At 39.9% G+C, this 21,540-nt stretch overlaps 1 protein-coding gene and 1 long non-coding RNA gene across 10 annotated transcripts in view; one reads left to right on the top strand and one right to left on the bottom strand.

The window, feature by feature from the left end:
• Window positions 1-21,540, bottom strand: part of LOC100032946 (mitogen-activated protein kinase-binding protein 1) — a 118,487-nt gene that overhangs the window by 45,855 nt on the left and 51,092 nt on the right. For 8 of the 9 annotated variants that reach the window (XM_056810307.1, XM_056810309.1, XM_056810315.1 and 5 more), the window contains exon 3: window positions 5,578-5,669. The exons of the other annotated variant lie outside the window; for it this stretch is intronic. In XM_056810307.1, the coding sequence (XP_056666285.1) occupies window positions 5,578-5,669 (92 nt within the window). The remainder of the gene's footprint in view (window positions 1-5,577; window positions 5,670-21,540) is intronic. 9 annotated transcript variants of the gene reach the window in all.
• LOC130456285 (uncharacterized) lies at window positions 3,438-14,100 on the top strand. Its single transcript, XR_008914904.1, has 4 exons — window positions 3,438-3,840; window positions 4,129-4,976; window positions 5,487-5,709; window positions 13,571-14,100. It is a non-coding gene; the product is annotated as an uncharacterized LOC130456285 (long non-coding RNA).

Raw genomic sequence — 21,540 nt, 5'->3', positions numbered from 1 at the left:
AGATGATGCTAAAATTCAGGCTTCCCTGAATGGACAGGCCCAGGCCTGCTGATACATGAGGTCCAGTATTCCCAGATATTTCATACTCTCTCATAATAGGAAGGAAGAGTCAAAATGACTCCTAGAAATATTAGTAACCTAATTCTACATGTAAGTATCAGGAGTCATAAGAGTCAATTCCTAGTCTCTCAGTCTGAGCCTATTCAAAGAAAGTCAGGGTTAGGGATTGGGGGTAGGGAGGACACTGTGGACTTGACCTAGGGTCCTAGGACCAATAAGACTCCAAGTTTTCCTTTAGTAAGTTAGAGTTGAAGAGCCTCACTTCTCATAGGATCAGTTTTAGAGCTGACAGTGACCTTAGAAACCATCAAGTCAGGGGTAGCTAGGTAGCTCAGTGAATAAAGAACCAGGCCGGGAGTTGGGAGTATATTGGGTTCAAATCTGCCCTCAGACATTCTAGATGTATGACTCTGAGCAAGTCAGTTAACCCTATCACTCTTTTGCCTTAGAACAGATATTTAATATCAATTCTATGACAGAAGATGAGAATTAAAAAAAAGAAAAAGAAAAGTGAAACTCTCACATCTAATGCATTCCTCTTGTATATATAAAAAAAAAAATTTAAGTCTAGGGTCACAGAAGTCAGTGTCTGAGACATGGAATGATTCAAACTCAGGTCTTCCTAAGTCCAAGGGCAGAGCTAGACACAATGTGACTACTAGTTGCCTCTAGGTACTTCCTCTAGTGCTCCTTGGGATAGTTGGGAATTAACCAAGAAACAACCACAGAAAATAGTTTCTGTGGATGAAGTCAATTTTAGGCAGAAGGACAAAAACAAGCATTTATTATGTATCTATCTACTATGTTCCTGGTATTGTGCTAAGCATTTTACAAATATTATCTTACATGGTCCTTACAATAACTCTGGGACCAGGTATAAGGAACCTTTACCTCTAGGCCAACACAATCTCTTGGATTACTATAGTGTAGTGGAAACAACACTAGATTTAGTGTTAGAGTTCCTGGCTTTAAATTCCAAACCTGTCTGTCCTGCATTACTTGTTGACTGTGAACAAATCCTTTCTCCACTCCAGAACATACTTTCATCATAAGTAAAATGGGAGAGTTGGCCTAGATGATGTCTAAGGTCCCTTTCCAACTCTACATTTTGATTTATATTTATTTTATTTACTTGCATTTATTTATCTAAATTTAGATTTATAACTATAAGCTTATGGAGGATAGATACCATGTTGAGCAATGGATTACTTCTGTATTTCTGCATTTTCCCTATCATACTGCCTTCACTAAAAGTCTACTCCAATTTTTTTTTCTGATGCACAGAGGTGACTCTTGGTTTTTGGTCGTCTTATTAATAGAGAAAATGCTCTGGTGGGGCTGGCATATTGGACAGTTGGGCTAATAGCAGGGTGTTTTTCTTTTACCCAAAGTTTAGCCTCACCAGTTTGATGAAGCTAATCATTAGGTTGGCCACTGGTGATTCACATTAGGCTTCCACTACAATTGTCAAAGCCTATCTCCTGAATTAGAGGAAAGGCACAATTTGTAGGGACATCCATACTAATAACATCACCGATTAATTACTGCATCATTCTCCATAGAAGTCGAGCATATAAGGGATGTTTTATGACCTCTGAAGACGGCTACCTACTGAAGGAACCTACTGATGCAGACCATTCCAAGTAGATTACTATACATCACTAAGCTAATTCTCTTTTTTTCCCCTTCTACAAGAACAATCTACCTGGGGTTTTTTCCCTTTCTTTACTACCTTTTTATTTTGTATCACTACTACTCTTCCTGAACTTCTCTTAATATTCAACTCCCTCCCCTAAACAACCCCTTTCATATTTAGTTAAGTAAAACAAATACACCTATCGGCTGTGTTGAAAAATATGTGCCTCAGTCCACACTTCCAGTCTATCACCTCTGCTAAGAAGTGTTAAGTTTGCTTTATCATCAGTCTTCCAGGACCATGATTAGTCATTCCACTGATCACAGTTATTTCTCTGAATCCATCTCTTTTGACATTTCTTAAGGCAAAATAATATCTAGTCTATCTTTCCAAGTGTATTAAACATTATTTCCTTTATACACTTGGTACTGTACAACAACTGGGTCATTTACTATTGGTCTACTATTTCCTGAATACAATATTTCATCTTTTCATGGGTTGTGCCAAAATGTTCCTTCTTCCTTTCAAAGCTCAGTTCAAGTGCCACCTCCTTGAAGAATTCTTTCTTGATTCCTTAGCACCAGTAATCAAGTCAGTTACCTACCTCCTGACAGGGGGCAATGAATGCCAAGTTGCAAAATGAGTTATACATTTTTAGACATGGCCAATAGGAAAGTTGTTTTGCTTGACTATGAATATTTGTTACAAAAGGTCTGTCCTCCAAATTTTTTCTCAATGGGGAGAGAGGAAGACCTGAACAAGGAAAAGGGAGCTAAGGATAGAGTTGCCCTCAAAAAAACAAAACTCGTTTTTGAAATGAATAGAATATAAGAAATCACAGACAAGCAGGACAGAAAAGGATAGAAAGTTATAATTTATTATATACTAAAAATGAAAAGGAAGTTATGCATAATAAAAATTTGCATTTGGTACACAATTCTCTTTCTGCTCTACTATATGTAAGGACATGTTCATTTTCATGTTTTAAGTACAGACATTTTTTTTTTTAGGTGGGGTGAAAATAAAGAAAAACAACAATAATGAAAGCCAAAAGTTGAACAGTCTGGGCTGGCTCTCAAGCAATTTACATTCTTCTGAGGGTAAGACAAGATGTTCACAGAGACAGATCTATAATTCAAATGCACTTTCTCCTCCCTTCTAAAGTCTATGATAAACCTGAGCACTAAGTCTGGAAATCTCAGACATTCCCCCCCATCAATTTCTTCTATTCTTTGTCCTTTAAGTTGAAATTAATGGATCCAATCTATGGTCAGACTTATAAGAGAACGTACTGGGGGTAAGAATGGAAAGTCGTAGCCTTTCTTCAAACACTTGAGGGAATCAATGCTAAGAGGAACTTGTTACAAGTATATAGACTTCAAAAAGCCAGGAAGGAAGACAGTTATGGTTCAAGTGTTTATAATTCCTCTATTTACAATGACATGGCAACTTTAAACAGGACACAAAGCTTCTTAAATCCTGAAACCCAATTATCCACTATTCTAATAATACTTTCTCCCCTGCCCCATTGGAAGAAGGAAGTGTTTACTTATTTCTCTGGTTTCTATAGATCAAAGAGTACCCAAAAATCACAAAGAGAGAAGGTTGCCTATTTTCATTCCTCATCTAGTGAGTCTCAGACCCTGGTCTCCAATGATATGACAGAACTCAATTATAGTGTTAGAATTCTCAGAGATATAATAGAACTTAGTTCAGATTCTAGAAATGCTGAATTATTACAGATACATAAAAACTTTCAAAATCCTTCTACTACATAATTTGGAAGTCTATGCATGCTATCTTCTTTCCTGGGACATTTCCCAGTTCCATCAAAAACATAACAGCTGCAATGAATAGTAAGATCATTCCTAAGGGCCTTCCTCTAACCTCTGTCCTATCATATCAAGTGTTAGGAACAAGAAGACTCATTCTAAAGACCCAATGGTCACATGAGAGCAATAGGATCTATACTAGGTTCTAAAGCCTCCGATTTTTCTGAGTCCAGGCAATCAAGAAAAGGGAAGCTGACTTGAGCCTAAGAAGACATAGACATCCAAACCGTTGAGCTGAACTCAAAAGAAGAAGCCTGGCCACTACCCTGGTCTGGTCTCCTTGAACAAGGAGGACACAAAGTATGGCAGCAAGTAAGTCAGACTCAAGGAGGTGAGGAAATACTGGAAGAATCCAAAACCAACACAACTGAAAAAGTCTCCAATTGTTTTTTAAAGGAAATAACGACCACATATCAAGTGTTAAAACAGCCTAACAACTAGCCTAAACCTACCTCTATCTGCTTTATATCTCTTTCCTCCAATCTCTAACTCCTTGTGCTTACTTCATCATTTCCTTTTAACAAATTTTGTTTTGGTTTGATATTTGCTTCTAGGCCTCTGGAAGGATTTACTAAGCTTTGTTTCTCTTCTTGTTTCTAGGATACCTGAGCTAGTTTCTACAGAAACAAATGCAATGGAATTCAAGAGGGAGAAAAAGCTAGGATCAAATAGGGTAAAAATAAAAGGAAAAGAAAGATCAGGCAGACAGAGTTTGGTGCCCTCAATATATCCCACTAGTAAGAGAAATCTTGCTTAAAACATTACTAAAGAATACCCATAGCAAGACAGCATTTAGAAAGAGTAGCTTTAAGCTTGGGAAAGACAACAGGCCAAAGGGTAAGCCAGGGACATGGCCCAGAGTTGACTCATATTAAACATTCTCAGGCAAATATAGGCTGACCACAGTATAGTACCTTGGGGCTCCTTATACTCTTCAGGCAAGGATAACAATAAGGCTTGCAATTCTCCTGGGACTCCAATGGCACACACTCTTCAAGGAATAAGTCCTAAGAATAGTTCAAGGAGGAGAGGGTACAACAAGACCCTTCACTCTAGGAACACAGACCTCATCATGAAAATGGGAACTTCTTTGGCTTTTCCTTTCTGCTTTACACATAAAGCAATAATAGAGATAAAAAGGAGCCAGGCTTCTCAAATAAAAGGAATAATGAGTGGAATTCACACAAAGTACTTGAGAAGGACTTTCTCCAATTCCAAAGGTCATCTGTCACTGTTTCTGAAGGATTGCTTATCCTCCTGAGTCATTGCTATAGCACACATCTTTCCATAAGAGAGGACTAGCTCAGAAGAAAAAGTGTGAGAAGCAAAATTCAGTTCCCTCCCACAGAATGAGGCTCCTTTAATTTGGGGTTCTTTTGCTCAAGTGCCTGATGGGTGCACAAGAAAAAAATGCCTTGAGAGAAGACACAGCTATACAAAGAGCTCAGGTAAACCTAGCAAATCATGCACCCATTAATAAATTTTTAGAGACAGCTGGAGCAATTACAGCAAATGTCCACTTCTATGCACTCCTGTCGGCAGAAAGAAGAGTTAAGGTTCTTCCAGGTCAAGCGTATTTAGCCAACAAGGAGTAAAGGTATCTGGGTACCAATTGGTTTTGTTTCTACAAAATCCCTGAGGATCCTGTATTTAGGAAGAAATACTTGTTTCACATACACAGGACCTCTGAAGAGGAGGGAAAAAGCAGTAAGAAGGGGAAGAATAACCACAGCCCATTCTGCTTTCTTTCCCTCCTACTGACACCTCTCAAAGTGGCAAGGATTTAGTTCTAGAAGATAAACTTGGAAACTGTATACTATGGGATGTGGAAAAGAGAATACTCATTCCTTCCCACATACCTCTGCCCTTCCACCACAGCTTTATCTGCACCTGCCCTTATATCAATTCTATAAAAATGTTACACCTCTTCCTAATACTAGGTAACTCCTTCTCCCCAGGAAACCAAGAAACTGCTGCCTACTCTCAACTGGATTCCAGACCCATAGCTGGAAATCCCTATACTGTAGGATCCCTTTCCCAGAGACTTACCCAGCTGGGTATGCAACCAGACCTGACCGGGGGTCACAAGCCAGTCCTCTGCCTCCAGATACTGTTATTCCCAGCACCTTCTCCAAGGTTACCTGATCAAGGAAATAACAATGATGAGACAAAAAGAAAAGGGTATGTTAACTGATCAATAACAGAAACATGAGGTTTGAGAGCTGGATGTTGGAAATGAACTTGGCCATACTCTGCCAGAGCTTGTTGCTTTCAAAACTAGCAGCAACTATCACTGATATCTTCTGGGGGGTCTACAAATCTATTGGCCTCTTCCTGATCAGAAGTTCTGCTGAGTTTCTTGATCACACAGGAATGAAACTCTAGGCAATGCCTCTCTTTAAGGGAGTTTAATCTGCCAACTCCCCATCCCCTGAAAAAGAGTATACAACTGTGGAAGGAGAAGTGGGTAGTCTGACCCAGGGGTAGTTTCTGCAAAATGACAAGCTGGATTCTTATCTCTGCACTCTTCTACTAGGAGGTAAGCCCTTCTTTAGGTGTCTCAGTCTCTTCCAAGGACTAGAAAGCTATCTGGATTTAGTAAATTCTAACATCCATATATCTTTGTGCTCTTGTTCCATCACCAAACCCCACAAGTCTATCAGTTTAGGACATACTACAAGCCCAAGGTGTAGAAAGAGAGCTTATCTAAACAGTGTTTTGCTAGGCACTAGTGCTCAACTAGTACACCAATTATGGCCCTTAAGTCAATACATTCTTGTTCCTTTCAAGAAGATGGCAGGGAAAAAATATGTCAAATGCTTTAGGATCCCAAGAAAGACAGGCCAAATACAGTACTCATCACTATTCACAATGTTATCCAAAATCATCAGGTCATCTCTCAAATAAGCAATAAGTAGTACTACCATCAATTAGGCTACTATCTATCTGTCAGCCTATCTTATGGTCAATGCCTAGAATTTCTCTCACTTATAATTCCACTCCAACAATTGCCCCTCCCCACTATCCTGTCTTATTCTAGTTCTGTATAGATTTTCCATCTGACTCTATTCAGTGATGCTCTTTGCCTCACTCAAGCTAACAGAGATGTGACAATGTTTAAGTGCTTGGCATCTATCTCCAAGGTGTGGGATTGTAGAATGGCAGTGAAGGGTCAGGTTGAATCATACTATAAAAATCCCTAAACCAAAAATGTAGGTCTGAACCACAAACACTTTGCAGGAACTGTGCCTTATGGCCAAATCTGAGAGAATCTCAGAAGGTATTGGGGCACTTTCAGGATATTCCCTCTCTGAGCTGCCCCAATCCCACATGATTTACCCCAAACTAGAAATTCAAGTAGTCCTGGTGGGAACTGAATTTAATCTCATTGTATAGAATATGTGTACTAGGAACACACTCTCTGATTTAACTATATGATCCCAGAATAAAACCCTTAGAAATGTTTCAGTGCATAATCACAGAATCTTTGGAAGAACTTATGTGCTTCCATAGACTGTAAGACAGAATATTAGTTAATTTATGCCTTTTGGCATTGCTACAAATTACTCATTGCTACAATGAGTACTTTAGGTAGGGGTCTGATGCCCATCTGGCAGGAACTTACAAGACACTGTGAGCTTTACATAGGGGGCTGCAATGCCCATCTAGTAGGTACTATAGGAATAAGTTAGGGATGGTCTGGTTTTCTGGGGTTAGTGGAAAGAAGGGAATTTTAAGATAAGCCCTGTGAAAGAATTCTGGGTAGCAAGGAATTGGGGGAGTCTAAAACTGAAATAACTGAACTTAATTTCCTTCTTGGATTTTCATATGAGCTAGGAATGGGTTTTGTCTGTGCCTACAATTCCAAAATGAAGGAGAAATTTTGCTCTAGGAGATTCTCCCTGGATAGTCAGGATTTTCATGAAGAAAATCTTTGGCATCCAGGTAGAGGATTTACTTAGAGAAAGCTAATTTCCCTGAGTCCAGTTATTATCTGGCAGTGGTCCATCTACCAGGATTCCTATTGGCCAAGGTAATCCAAAGCTTTCCACCTATAACTTTGAGTTACTTAGTATAGCAGCCAAACCCAGAGGTTTTCCCCTTCTTTTTTTTTTTATTAATGGTGGGAAGATTAGGGTTAAGTTAGATAGCCTGGGAAAGGATTTAGATAGCATAAGGAGGTATAGGTAGGGCCTAAAGAAGAACAGAAAGGCTCTCCTTAAGCAGGAGACTTAGGAACCTGGTGGAGGTAGCTTGAAGAGTGTAAGGGTCATATCTACCAGTTCCCCTTATCCCTTTTTTGTTAAAAATGAACTTTGTTTCATAACCAAAGGGTTTGGTGCTTATTTGGCCCTATGGAGTTCCTCAGTGTGTTAAAACATCTTATATCCCTCTAGGACAGCGGTTCTCAACCTCTCAATTTGTAGCAATGAGAATACATAATGCATATCAGGTATTTACATTCCGAATCATAACTGTAGCAAAATTACAGTTTTGAAGTAGCCACCAAAATAATTTTTTGGTTTGGGGCCACTGCAACATGAGGAACTGTATTGCGGGGTCACGGCATTAGAAAGGTTAAGAACCACTGCTCTAGAATACTGCCACATTACAGTACTAAGAGTCATGAGCCACTAGTCATAGCCTAAGTGATATCCACTGGTGTAATAAACTGACCTTGGCTTTTTCCAAACTTTTTTTGTTAGTTTCTCCCTCTATGAACTGAATCTATTTTAAGCCTTATTTCAAACTCTGGTTGTTTCTCATTCTGCCCCCCTCTCAAATAAGGGCTGTCCAGACAGCCCAAAATACACTGCTAAATCAAGTCAATAAGGAAATTCAGCTGATGCCATAGTTCTGTTCCATTGGTTAGCAAACTGTAAGACCCATGCTTTGTAGAACTGCAAGTTAAGAATGGTGTTTAAAATTTAAAATACAATAAAACTTTATTTACAAATGTAAAACCATTCTTAGCTTGCTGGGCAGGCCAGATTTGGCCCACAGGCTGTATGTAGCTGGTCTATCTGACCCCTTCCTAACCTCCCCACTCTGGAAGAGTGCCCAACTCTTCACTCCGGCACTCAGCCCAGAACTACCCCCACAGAAAGCCACACTCAAGAGCTTTACTACAACAGCCCTCTGTTATCAGGAAGAGATGCACCTAGGTCCCAGTTAGTATAAATAATGAATTCTGATGCTGTCACATGTATTCAATTGGAATTTGAGGTTATAATTATGTAAAATATAGTAGTTGGTTGCATATTTCCCATGGAAATATGCAGTGTGAATTTGAATAATGCAACCACTTCTGGGGACTTATTACTGGAACTACAGAGACTATTAAAACTATTATTTTGACTAGATTTCTTGAATTCAAATCTAAATTAGTCTATCTCAAGGCTCTTTAGCTGCAACCCTAAAGAGACAGTTCCAGGCTTTTATGAGACTGGTCTAAGGAAAAGGCACAGTGTTTGGAGTTCCATGCTCTCTGACAAGTCTTTTAGTGGGCCCTGTGATGCATTTCAATCTGGAAATAATTTTATAACTATTTCATATGTGTTGGCTAGCACTCCAAATCCAAACCCCTTTAAGGTTTTTGAAAGGAAAAAGAGGATCCTGGGATTACTCAGACCTAAGGAGCACTCAGAACTCTTCCTAAAAGCAAAAGGGAGTGGTAGCAATGCTCTGATCTTTGAATGTCCTAAGATTCAGTCATTTTCCTTCCCATAGCTTGGGGATAGCAGACCATACTTCTGGCTGGGAAAGCCCTGCTGGGGCAGGAGCCTGGTTCATTTTCAAAGGGCTTGTGGAGTTTGTTTTTTGTTTCTCTGGATTTCTGGCTGGCTTTTATGAGAGGAAAGGAAAGCAGTTATTTCCCTTGGCGGTATGGGGGGGGGGGGGGCAGGGAAACCAAATTCAGAAGCATCAGCTGTTTTTTATTTTATATTCTTAACTCAAAGCAGCTTCCTGTTTGCTGGGAGGTTTGGGATGGACTCCACTTGCAGAGCAGCTAAAGTGCTGGGGTTCCTGCTCAATCACAAGCACTTGAGCCAAAGGCTCCATAAGGCCCTCAAGACATTAGTCCTCAATGATCCCTACCACCACCCCTGTATAAGTATAGTTCCTCTATATTCAAGGCTAGTAGCCTTGGTAAATTTAGAAAATTAACTACAAGAGTCTTGAACCCAGACAGAGACACAACCTCTCTCAAGCACAATACCAACATTCTAGCACTCCCACTCTTCCTTTCAAGGGGTTCCAGAAGAGTAACAAGACAAGCAAAGAAGTCCTTGAACAAGAAACCCTAAAGAGAAAGGCCTGAGAGTCACTTTCCTTTCCAAAGCTCACAACCAGTTAGGCAGTATGTCTTTACTTTGTAAGAGACAAATATGGCTCCTAACCTCAGAAAAACATGCACTACGTCCCACTCCCATCCCCAATTTTTTCTGCTCTGTAAAATTCCATATGAGTGGAAAACAGAGAACTAGGACAGATGGAATGGGTTTAGGACTCCACTTTGAGCCAAGAGGCCAAGGTTCTCCACCTTTGCTCCAAGAAATGGAGGCAAATCCTCCCAACCAAAGTCAATAGAATTCTCCTGCCAGCTGCTCAGAGCCTACCTTGACTCTGTCCATTATTGTGCCAAGCACTATCCAAAGTTACTGGTGTGAGTAGAAAGGCAGTGGCTTAATAATTCTATACTTCCCTAATTTCTGATTCTTCAAGCTACTCCATCCAGCAATGGGAAGGGAGAGAACAATTGGGAAATTTATGACTTGTACATTTGCTTTTAATTAAGTATACACAGAGTAACAGATGCACAAGATCACTCATATAATGTTGCAGGGAGAGTTGCTCCAAGTACAAGAAGGAACCTGTTTAAGGGCTTGTGTTGCATTAATCCTTGAATGCCTAGCCGCTTCTTACTGCCACTTAACCCCTATCCAAAGGTCAACCCTGGATTACTCCCCAGCATCTGAGTTCTCCAGTTCTGGGGCTGCTGAACACTGATGGGAAGAAGTCACATAACTTTAATGAATTAATGTTTAGCAGTTTCAACTGGACCTTTACTTACCACAGCAGCATACTACTTTGTTTACTCTTCCCTGACTGACCATTCCAACTCCTCAAAGCAACTATTCCAAACTTTCTCTTCAGAAGCCATGATCATCATTCCCTTCTCCTTCCTTTCAGCAGAATAGCTTTCCAGAAACTCCACTGAAAACTCCCTCTCCTCTCCAATTCTACAAAATTCAAAATCCCTCAACACCACCTCCCATTCCCTCTTTCTTTACTCCATTCTAGGATTAAGAGCTGGTACTCCTTGCCAGTGCCACCTCCTAAATTTGTGCTTATTCAGTCTCCTCCTGCAGCTTTCTTCTTTATGTATGCAGTCTTCCTACTCCTTAAAACTACTCTTTCCAAAATCACTAATGGCCTAATCTCAGTACTCAATCCTTCTTAACCTCTATGGGTACCTGATACTACTGACCACTGTATTAGGTGGTTGTTCTTTAAGGATTATGGTAATGAGGAATCAGATCTACCACCCTCCTCCCTTCTCCCTCTCATGTCAGTTGATGACAAACTGGAATTCAGTTCTGAGTAAGTTTCCCGATATATCTAATAGATAACTCACTCTTTGAATGGTTGGAATAGGGGTTTATTTAAGGAAAGGGGGAGGAAAAGGAAATTGGATGGGAGAGAGGGTTTAGGGTTTCCCTGATCTTAAATAATCCTATATTGAGAATAATATTGTAGAGTCTTGAATGAGGGATGTGGCTAACAGGGTTGAGATCTCCGAGTCACTTTCTGTTACAAAAGAGAAAAATTCAGTAAGAAGAGGATCTTCTCAGTCCTTACTCCTTCCTGTCTCAGGAGAAAGAGAGACCTCCAACAATTTGGATGTTTCCTTTTTACGGTCTCCTTTGGGTCACATTCTCTTTCAAAATGCTCCTTGATTGACAGCTTCTGCAAACCTTCATCCATTGCTTCATTTTGCAAGTTTTCTTCAATTTACTCATTCACACCACTTAAGGGGATTCTGGCATTTTTCATTACATTGTTCAGGCTGGCTTTCTTCCTAGCTGTCAGACCAAGTCTTTGCCCTTCTCTTGTCTTAGCAGAATCATCATCTATATTGTATGAAAATTTGTTATTACATGTAACTGGTTAAAAAAAAAAAAGAATCATCATCTATGTCATGCTTAAAAAAAATCGTCATCTATGTCATGCCCCTTCCCTGTGGGTATTTACCAGGGGCTTTGTCCTAAGCCTTCAAGATGATGGACTATTTTCTTAGTATGGAATAATTAGCTTTATACAGGTGACTCCCAAATCTACACATCTAGCCCTCCTTTCTCTCTCTCTGGACATTTTGCCTGGATGTTGTCCCATAAGTACTTCAAACTCCACAGGTCCAACAGAACTCATTAAAGCTTTCTCCCTAAAAGCTACACCTCCTCCTAACTTGTCTATTTCTGTCAAGGAAAGTGAAGTAAAGGAGAGAACAGGCATGTATTAAGGACCTGCTGTGTGCTAAGGCTTTCCTCAAACCAACCCTTGGATGTATTGCTATTCTTATTCTCATTGTACAGTTAAGGAAACTGAGACTTTGAGAGGTTAAGTGACTTGCCAAAGGCCACACAGCTATTAAAGTATTTATAGGCCCAATTTGACTTAGATCTTCTCAACTCCAGGTCCAGTACTCTAATCCACTGAGCCAACCAGCTTTCCAGAGTATCACTGTTCTTCCAATCACCCAAGTTTGCAACTTAGTAGTCATCCTTGACTCTTAACTCTCAGTCAACCCCAACTCCAATCAGTTTCCTAGTCTTGTCATTTCATCTCTTCAATGTCTCTCAATCTGTCCACTTTTCTTCTCTAACTCCCACCACAACCATGCTAGTCCATACCCCATCACCACCACTTTCCCACAAGAGCCCACCACAGTCTCCCTGCATCTGAAACTCTTTCACCTTTCCAATCTATCCACAACTGTCAAACCAACATTCGTACAGAACCAGTCTATGTCTGTCCCTGCTTCAGTGGTCCCCCACTTCCTTTAGGATAAAATAAGATTTCCTCTGCTTAGAATTTAAGGTCTTTCCCACAATCTAGCTCCAATCTATCCTTTCCTAAACTTACTCCTTCATGCAATCTATGATTCATGACTTATTGATGCCTATGAATGTAAAAATAAAAAGCATTAACTGAACGCCTACTAAGTGCCAAGCACTCAGCTAGGTGCAGAAGAAACAAACACAAAAGCAAAGACAATCTTTGTTCTCAGAATGTATATTCATATGGGGAAGAAAACTGGCCAGGGAAGAGAGCTCTCTGGTAGGTGGAATAATAGGGTAATTCAATAACACTCCTATTCTAGAGACAATGGATGATACTGTTAATTTGGTTATTACTACTCTTAAAGCAAGAGGCACAAAGGGAGTGGAATGGAAGTGAAGGCACCTTTCTGTTTGGTCAAGGTTAAGATGAAAGCTCCTAGACCCAGGGAGCGCAGAACTGAAGCACAGTGGCTTCAAGCATAATGTTCAACACCGGAGAATGAGGTCCAAGGTCAGAAAAGAATCAGATTAAATAGGAGGAGGTACACACAAATCTGTATTTTGGCAAGGCTGTAACATAATGCCTAGAATATAATCTCCATTCACCTTATAGAAACACTAACTTTAAAGATCACAGGAAGAACCAGAACTAAAATGCTCCTAGTAGCTCAAGCCCACCTCTCAAAAATACCTGCATCCACTTTGTATATATTTTCTATTTATTTTTCTGTGCACATTATCCTCCCTCCTTCTCACCCCCAGTGGAATGTAAGTTCCTCACAACCCAGGTTTATTTAATTTTTCTTTGTAACCCTAGGCCCTACCTCAGTGTCTGACACATAATCAATAATAGTTGAATTAATTAATCCAAAGAACAGTTTTGGGGGATGAGGGAACTGAAATCAGGGAAGAGTATAGGCAGAAAGTCTACTAACCTAAGTCAAGTCCTAAAAGCCAATGTCTGAATGTCTCTGCAGGCACAAATACTCTTCCCCATAGTCCTGAAATGTGTAGCTAAGAAGAAGAAACCAGCCTGAAGAGCAAATGCAGTGAATAGCATGGAGGACCATGGAGAACAGACACAGCAGCAGAAAAGTGCTTTTTAAAATTCTAGCAACAGTATCACAGTCAGAGACTCAACAATGAGAAATTAGCTGCTTTATGCCCAACAAGGGTCTCCTTACATCCAGGCCTCAAACCCAATGCTCTGGAGAACAAAGCAGTACAGCCAATGCTTTTGTAGGTGCACTGTGTTGTGATGGGGGAAAGTCTACCCTCACATTAAAACCAGTGTCATCTTTCCCTTCACATTATAGCTTCCAGACAGCAAAATTACAAGTATAAGATGGTGATGCACTTGTTTATTTGGGTGTGTTTTGGGGGTTTGGTTTTATAAGATTATTCACATGCAAAAATGAACAATATGTAAATGTTTTGCATGATAATACATGCATAACTCAAGAAAACAAATAAATAACAGTGATGCCAATATCCCTCACACAATATAAACCAGACCACATTCTTTACAGGTTCAAGGGCTGTGCCATTAAAAGAGAGAAAGGAGGAAAATCCTCTCATCCCATATATAAAAATAGAACAAAATATTTTCAAAACAGTCCATGCCCCTAATGCATGGGGAAATAATGTGAAGTATTGAAAATATAAAGGCTATGAATGTCGGGCCTGGAGATGGGAGTTCCTAGGTTCAAATATGGCCTCAGACACTTCTTAGCTATCTAAACAAGTCTCACTTAACCCCAACTTGCCTAGCCCTTACTAATACCAAGACAGAAGGTAAAGGTTTTTAAATAAATAATTATGGAAACTGTGGAGACCCTAGCTGAAGTGGAATGGGAGGTGGCAGGAGACAGAACAAGAAGGTTACAAAGAAACATTTATTCAAATATTCATTGAACCCCTATCTAGTATGTACAAGGCACTGTATTATGGGGATAAAGAGATGAATTTGAAATGTGGCTTCTTCCCTTAAGGATCATCTAGTAGGGAAAATAAGGCATATAGATAACTATAATCAGTGAGCTATTAGAGAGGCACAAAGCAACCTACTCCTGGGCATATGAATTCAAAACCATGAAGAAAGGTTTCATATATTCCCAATATTCATAGTAGCACCTTTTGTGGCTTAAAAAAAAAGGAGAAATAAAGTTGACTAGCCATCTACTGAGAAATGGCTAAAACTCTGGTAAACTATGGTAAACAAATGTAATGGAATATTATTTTACCATGGTAAAGAACAAATATAAAGAATCCATGATTAGACTTGGTAGCACTGAATACTGAGTGAAGAAAGCAGAGCCACAAAGATATATAGGATGACTATGATAATGCAAATAAAAACAATACTAAAAGATAGGTGAACCAAAATGAGAGGAAATAAACATTACTGGTTTGTAAGAACAATTAATGAAATATATCTTCCCTCTACTCAGTGGAAAGGTTAGGGACTATACAAGACACTTGCTACATACATTGTAAAAATGTTCAGTGTGTGTGTGTGTGTGTGTGTCTCGTGCTTTGTAATGGGAGAATTTTGCTGGGAGGAGTAGATATTGAAAAATGTCTGTGGCATAAAAAAATCATCAAAAAGTTTTTTCAAAGAACTGTTTAAAGTGTCATGGAGGTTCTATGAAGACTCACTCATACTTGCTGATGGAAGGCTTGAAGGAGAAGGCAGATTACACCTTTAAGGATGGTTAAGACTAACTGTAAGTATGGCAGGAGGGGTTCCACCATCAAATGGTGAAATGAAGAAAAGTCTAAAAGGTGAGAAAGCACAGGACATGAGTAGGGCACAGGGTCTGTTTAGGACAATGGAGCGTCTGACAAGACACAGGGAGATAAGATAGTACACTGTCAGATTAGAGCCAAAATGGGGCTAAACTGTGGAGGGCCTCCAATTCCAGGTGGAGGGGTTGAAATTTCACCTGGTAGGCAAAGGAGAAGAAACAGTAGGCTTTTAAGCAGCAAAATAATAGGCAGGCCTGTGTTTTAGAAAAATTAATCTAGGGAAAAACAACATGATGTAGTGAATAGGAGATTGACCTTATGATCAGGAAAAACTGAATTTCAGTCTACAACTGATGTTCTAGCTACGTGCCATGGTCAAGTCACTTAATCTTTCAGTGTTCCATGGGGGTAGTAAAGGGAGTTTCTTACACCAATGAAATCACAAATGTGGATAAAGCTTAAACAAACTAATTGAAGTGAGAAAAGACTGGAAACAAAGAGATAAGTTTAGTTAGCAGTTATTGCAGCCGTCCAATCAGGAGATAGTGAGTCACAGAAGCCAGAATGGAAGAAAAAAAGTGAAGTGATGAAAGAGATATGGAGGTAAAATAGAAAGAACTTGGGATCTGACTAGATTGGAGGAAGGGCAGAGAATTGGATTTTAGCCCAGATAACCACAAGAATGATAGTGCTGGAAATAAAAAAAAGTCAGAAAGAAGAGATAGTTAGGGAGATATTGAGTCTGAGGTGTTGGTGTATTGAAGTGGATATACCAACCTGCAATTGGAACGGTAGGGTTGCAGCTTCTAAGCGAGGTAAGAACTGCAGCTAGAAATCTTCATCATCTACACTGAAGTGAGAGTTGAAGTCAAGATTAGTTTGACTAGTTAAAAGAAAGAGGGTGAGGGGAGGGGGCAGAAAGGCAGAGTTCAAGGATAGAACATTGTTATCAAATGTTATTACATTTACAGGGCAGGAAGAACAAAAGGAGTCAGTACTAGAAACAAAGTATTCAAAATTAGGATGACAACCAGGTAGTTAGTCTAATGTCACAAAAAGGAAAAGAGGCAACAGTTCTAAGAAGGTGAGAACGGATGGGCCAATGGTGTCAAATGTTTCAGAGATGTGAAGGAAGCAATGAGTAAAGATGATCTTTGGAGTTCAAACTCATCAGCAATACCAAATAAGATTGGTCCTAAGGTTCTGCGAGATTTCAAGATCTAAGTATTTCTGTAGATTCCTAAACATGAGCAAGAAAAAGTTCTAAGCAATGGCATTCTTGCCCCCCTAAATTCTCCAGTCATTCCAACAATCAAGGGAATGTAAAGAAGACACACTAAAGATACTTGCCTGAAAACCAAATTACTTCCCTCACATTGCAGCAAGGGGTCACCGAAGAAACCTGTAATATTAGGGAAGTAGCTCCTCTCCTGGGACTTAGTGACTAAGTCAAAACCCACAAAAGTCCAGGGTCACCTAGCATTGGATGACCTCCAAAGTTCAAACACAGCAACAGGAGGAAATCCCAGCATCTGATGGGAGCTATTCTCTGCAATAGCTTCAATTAAAATACCAGCTTCTCCTTTCCTCTTTCCTCTACTTCTCAGCCCCCCCCCCCAAATCAAGTCATAAATACCTAAGATATAAATCATCACCAGCCACACTATGGGCTTGCTATTTCTGTACACAAACATGTCAGGGACCTGCCCAGGGCAGAACTCACTTTTCCTTTCCCTCCCTTGCTTCAGGTTAAGAATAACTATGCCTTTCTCCTGCACATACAGCTAATTCCCTCACACAGATCAGGAACTGTGATCAGAGGTTCCTATATTAAGACTTTGTCCCAAGCTCACTAACTCTTGTTGTTTTTTTTTTTTACAGAGGTGCACACAAGTTGCCAGATAAATAGCCCTAATTTTCTAGAGCCAGCGGCAATGATTGGATATGCACTGACATCAGAAAGGACCTTGTCTCCTCACTCTAAAAACTCAGCCTAGCTTCCCTGATTTATAGTTTTTCTGTCTTTATAGCATGAGACTCTCTGATACAAAGAATTCTAAAGAAGTTAAATATTAGGCTCTTTATTCTATAGTTCAAGAATCTAAAACTGAGTCAGTCTCCTCTGCTAGAAAGAATAGAATGTCCTCAGCTTCTCCAAAAGATGAACTTAGAGATCATCTAGAGCAGTAGTCTCCAAACTTTTGATCACATGAGTATAAATAAAAACTTTCTGAGCATGCATCCGAAACATATGCAGGTAGATGGCACAGTAAATAGAGCACTGAACCTAGAATCAGGAAAACCTGAGTTCATATTCAGCTTCAGACACTTTTAATAGGTAAGTGGCCCTGGGGAAACCACTTAACTACTATCTGCCATAGTACCTACCTCTCAGAGTTGTGAAGATAAAATGCAATTTTTTTAAAAAAATCTTCCAGCTTAGAATCTCTAAGGCAGAAGAGTGGTAAGTGCTAGACAATGGGGGTCAAGTAACTTGCCCAGGGTCATACAGCTAGGAAGTGTCTGGGGTCAGATTTGAACTTAGGCCCTCTCATCTCTAGTTCTGGCTCTCAATCCACTGAGCCACCCAGCTACTCCTAAAATTAGATTTTTGTAAAAGAACTTTGCAGATCTTAAAAAGCTTTGAAAATGTTAACTATTATTACATATTTATAAATAATATATACTGTATAATTAGAATTTCTGTACCCTTGAAATATGATTCTCAGCATCCCACTTTTTTTGTGTAGACCACATCCCTCTCTTCTCTTGCTTTTACCATCCAGTAAACTTGTCTTTAATCAGGTTATACTTTTCCTCTACTTCCAGTGATTATTAATAAATCTCTTAAAAATATAATACTTGGAGTTATTGGATATTAATTTTAAGTTTACATTTCTTGCAACCAGTGAAGTTGGAAAAAAGAATTCTCAATTTTTTTACTCAAATAGCCTTTGAGTAAAGATAGTGAGTTTTCCCAGTGGTGGGGACCACCCACCACAAGAGCAAGAACTGGCATCTCTGCCTGCCCTGTGTTCTTGCTGCTTCCTGACTACTTCCTCACCTCCCACAGCAGTCTTTGAGCTTCTGTGGAGGGGCTAATGTATATATTTCCCCTAGCTGAGTGGCCATTCCCGTTCCCCTGCCCCCTGGTGTGGCTACACCCCTCCCCCCACCACTGGGATCTCAGACAGTAGTCTTTTGAACTTACAACTTGCAGCTGAGGTGGCTTTTAGACCACTGAGCAGCACTTTCCACACTGACCAGCCATATCCCCTTCTAGCTTTCAAGTCGATTTTTAAGCTGACCCTGGGCTCTTGTCTGAGAGGCTGGAAACTGAGGGGTTTTCACATGGGGGTCTCCTGTACCACCCTAAAACCCAGTATAACAGGGGGAGAAGGGGCTGGTAGCAGGTCAGTGGATTTAAAGTCAAAATTTTTGGAAATTAGCCTTTGGGGTGTCCTGACCCAAACAACTGGTGGAGTCTATATTTTCTATAAAATACCCTTTTGTTCTCCCAGGCATTTTTGCCCCTGGGGGGCAACTCTCTTAGCTAATTCTTGAAGGGTTTTTTTTTTATTAACCTTCAAGTAAAGGTCTTTTGTTTTCCCTGTAATCAAAAAGCCAAAGAGCTTATCTCAGGAGTAATGATGTTACAAAGCAAGGCTGAAATTCTAAGGGAATAGTTTTTGTTCCCACAGAATTTTACTGGGTTGGAAAAGCTTATAAGTTCAAATTGGCTCTGTTTACTTCTGTTTCTAGGAGTCTTTATTTTCATTGAATATTTCCCACTTTATTTATTCCTCCTCAAGAATAAACAACAGAAAACTAGCCTGCTTAAGTTATAGACCCAAATGGAAAATTTTGAAAAACTCTTGACTGGTCTCAAGATGCAAAAGGAAGATTCCTCCCCATCTATGCCTCAAGTGGAATACCTCCTCTCTCATCCTGTATAGTTCCTGGACTCCCAGCCCTCCCCTGTCCCTTCTCCCAGCCATCTCTATCCCCAGACCAACCCCACTCTCTCCCCTCACCGGCTCTTCCCTCTACCCCCCTCCCCTTACTTACTCTATAGTAACACAGGCATCCAGCTAAGAGACAAGAACTGCAAATAATTAAGTTAAATTCCTTTTCCCCTTAAGGGAAGTGCACACCTTAAATCAGGATGGAGAATTAAGGCACCACACACCGTTTTCACCCTAAGATATTAAGAAATTCAAACAAAATACACCTACTTTTGAAGATGAACCTATAGTAGTCATTTAGAAGCCTGATATCATTTTTCATACATATGATCTTCCATATCCAGCTGTGCAAAACTTGCTCCAAGACTTTTTGACAGAAAGAGAGAAAAATAAAATTGTTTCTCTTATTAATAAAACCCAAAAAAAAGAATATGGTTCTCTGGCCTGAGCAAGATCCTAAATGGGATGTTAATGAGGAAGGAAATTATTTACAACTATGCCAGGCTAGTGAGGCATTGCTAAAAGCCATGAGAGATTGTTCTGATAGGCCTGGTACATGGACTAAGTTTGAGAGTTTTAAGCAATCAGAGGAGGAAACTCCCAGTTTATAGATAGACTTATTGAGCTGGGAGGTACATACATAGACCTAGACCTTTCCAAAGAGAGATGTCAGAGAAATTAGGAGATAATTTGTAAATAACTGTTGCAAAGTGGTCAAAGGTTATTTTAAGACAAACTGTCCAAACTGGCCTAATATGAACCTTGAGGAATTGAGGAGAGTCACATCAGAAAAGGGGTCCGATAAGGACCATCTATGGTTGAATGGCTGTCCTTAGGTTCAGGTCCCTCTATGTTCTCCTGAAATGATAGTCCTCTTATCTGACTGCAGACTATTTTAAAATGATGAAACCAATGAATCAGTTGAGACATTAAGGAAGGAAATAAAGCTTTAATTGAGAGATTTGAAAAAGAAAAAGCAGGTCAAGCTGTGGCCATTGTCACTTTGCAGGAATAAAAAAATCAATCATTTACATGTCACTTATGTGCAACAAGGGGTCACATAATGATGAACTGTAAGAGGTAGAATAAGGTGATTATGCCCAAAGGGCGATAAAAGCCTGCCGGCCCTATGATCCAGCCATAACACTGCTGGGCTTGTACCCCAAAGAGATAATAAGGAAAAAGACTTGTACAAGAATATTCATAGCTGCTCTCTTTGTGGCAGCCAAAAATTGGAAAATGAAGGGATGCCCTTCAATTGGGGAATGGCTGAACAAATTGTGGTATATGTTGGTGATGGAATACTATTGTGCTAAAAGGAATAATAAAGTGGAGGAATTCCATGGAGACTGGAACAACCTCCAGGAAGTGATGCAGAGTGAAAGGAGCAGAACCAGGAAAACATTGTACACAGAGACTGACACACTGTGGTACAATTGAACGTAATGGACTTCTCCATTAGTGTTAATGCAATGTCCCTGAACAATCTGCAGGGATCTAGGAGAAAAAACACTATCTACAAGCAGAGAACAAACTGTGGGAGTAAAAACACCGAGGAAAACCAACAGCTAGACTACAGGGGTTGAGGGGATATGACTGAGGAGAGACTAAATAAACACTCTGGTGCAAACACCAACAACATGAAAATGGGTTTGAATCAAGAACACTTGTTATACCCAGTGGAATCGCGTGTGGGCTATGGGATAGCTAGGGGTTGGGGGGCAGAAAATGATCTTTGTCTCCAATGAATAATGCTCAGAAATGACCAAATAAAATAATGTTTAAAAAAAAAAAAGAAAAACTAACAATTTAGAAATAATAATCCAAATGAGGCAAAAGATAACACACCAAAATGCCCAACAACAATATAGCCAACATGGAGCTCATCCATGCTATAACCGGGGTGAAAATTCCCCTCAACATGGGGGATCCCAGGGTAATATCCAAAGAACTTATGAAGGGGAAGGGGGGGGATAAGGGCAGTGGAATCAGAGTTTGAAATCTTTTATTTCCCAGACCCTGCTGTTTTAATACCAGTTATCCCTACCCACATCTCCCCCAATAGTGAGGAACTCATGTAAACCTGAAAGTTGGAAATATGTATTATGATTGCCTCTTGGACACTGGAGCCTCCAGATCGATATTTATGATTCCACTAGCTCACTAAATTTAGTTGGGGTTTCAGGACCACCCCTAAGGGTCCCAAAGCTTTCCTCTCCAATGGTGTCTGTAGG

The sequence above is a fragment of the Monodelphis domestica genome, chromosome 1, assembly GCF_027887165.1.
Source record: "Monodelphis domestica isolate mMonDom1 chromosome 1, mMonDom1.pri, whole genome shotgun sequence".
Taxonomy (NCBI): domain Eukaryota; kingdom Metazoa; phylum Chordata; class Mammalia; order Didelphimorphia; family Didelphidae; genus Monodelphis; species Monodelphis domestica.
Note: the sequence above shows the minus strand (reverse complement) of the source record. Positions and strands in the feature narration are given on the sequence as shown.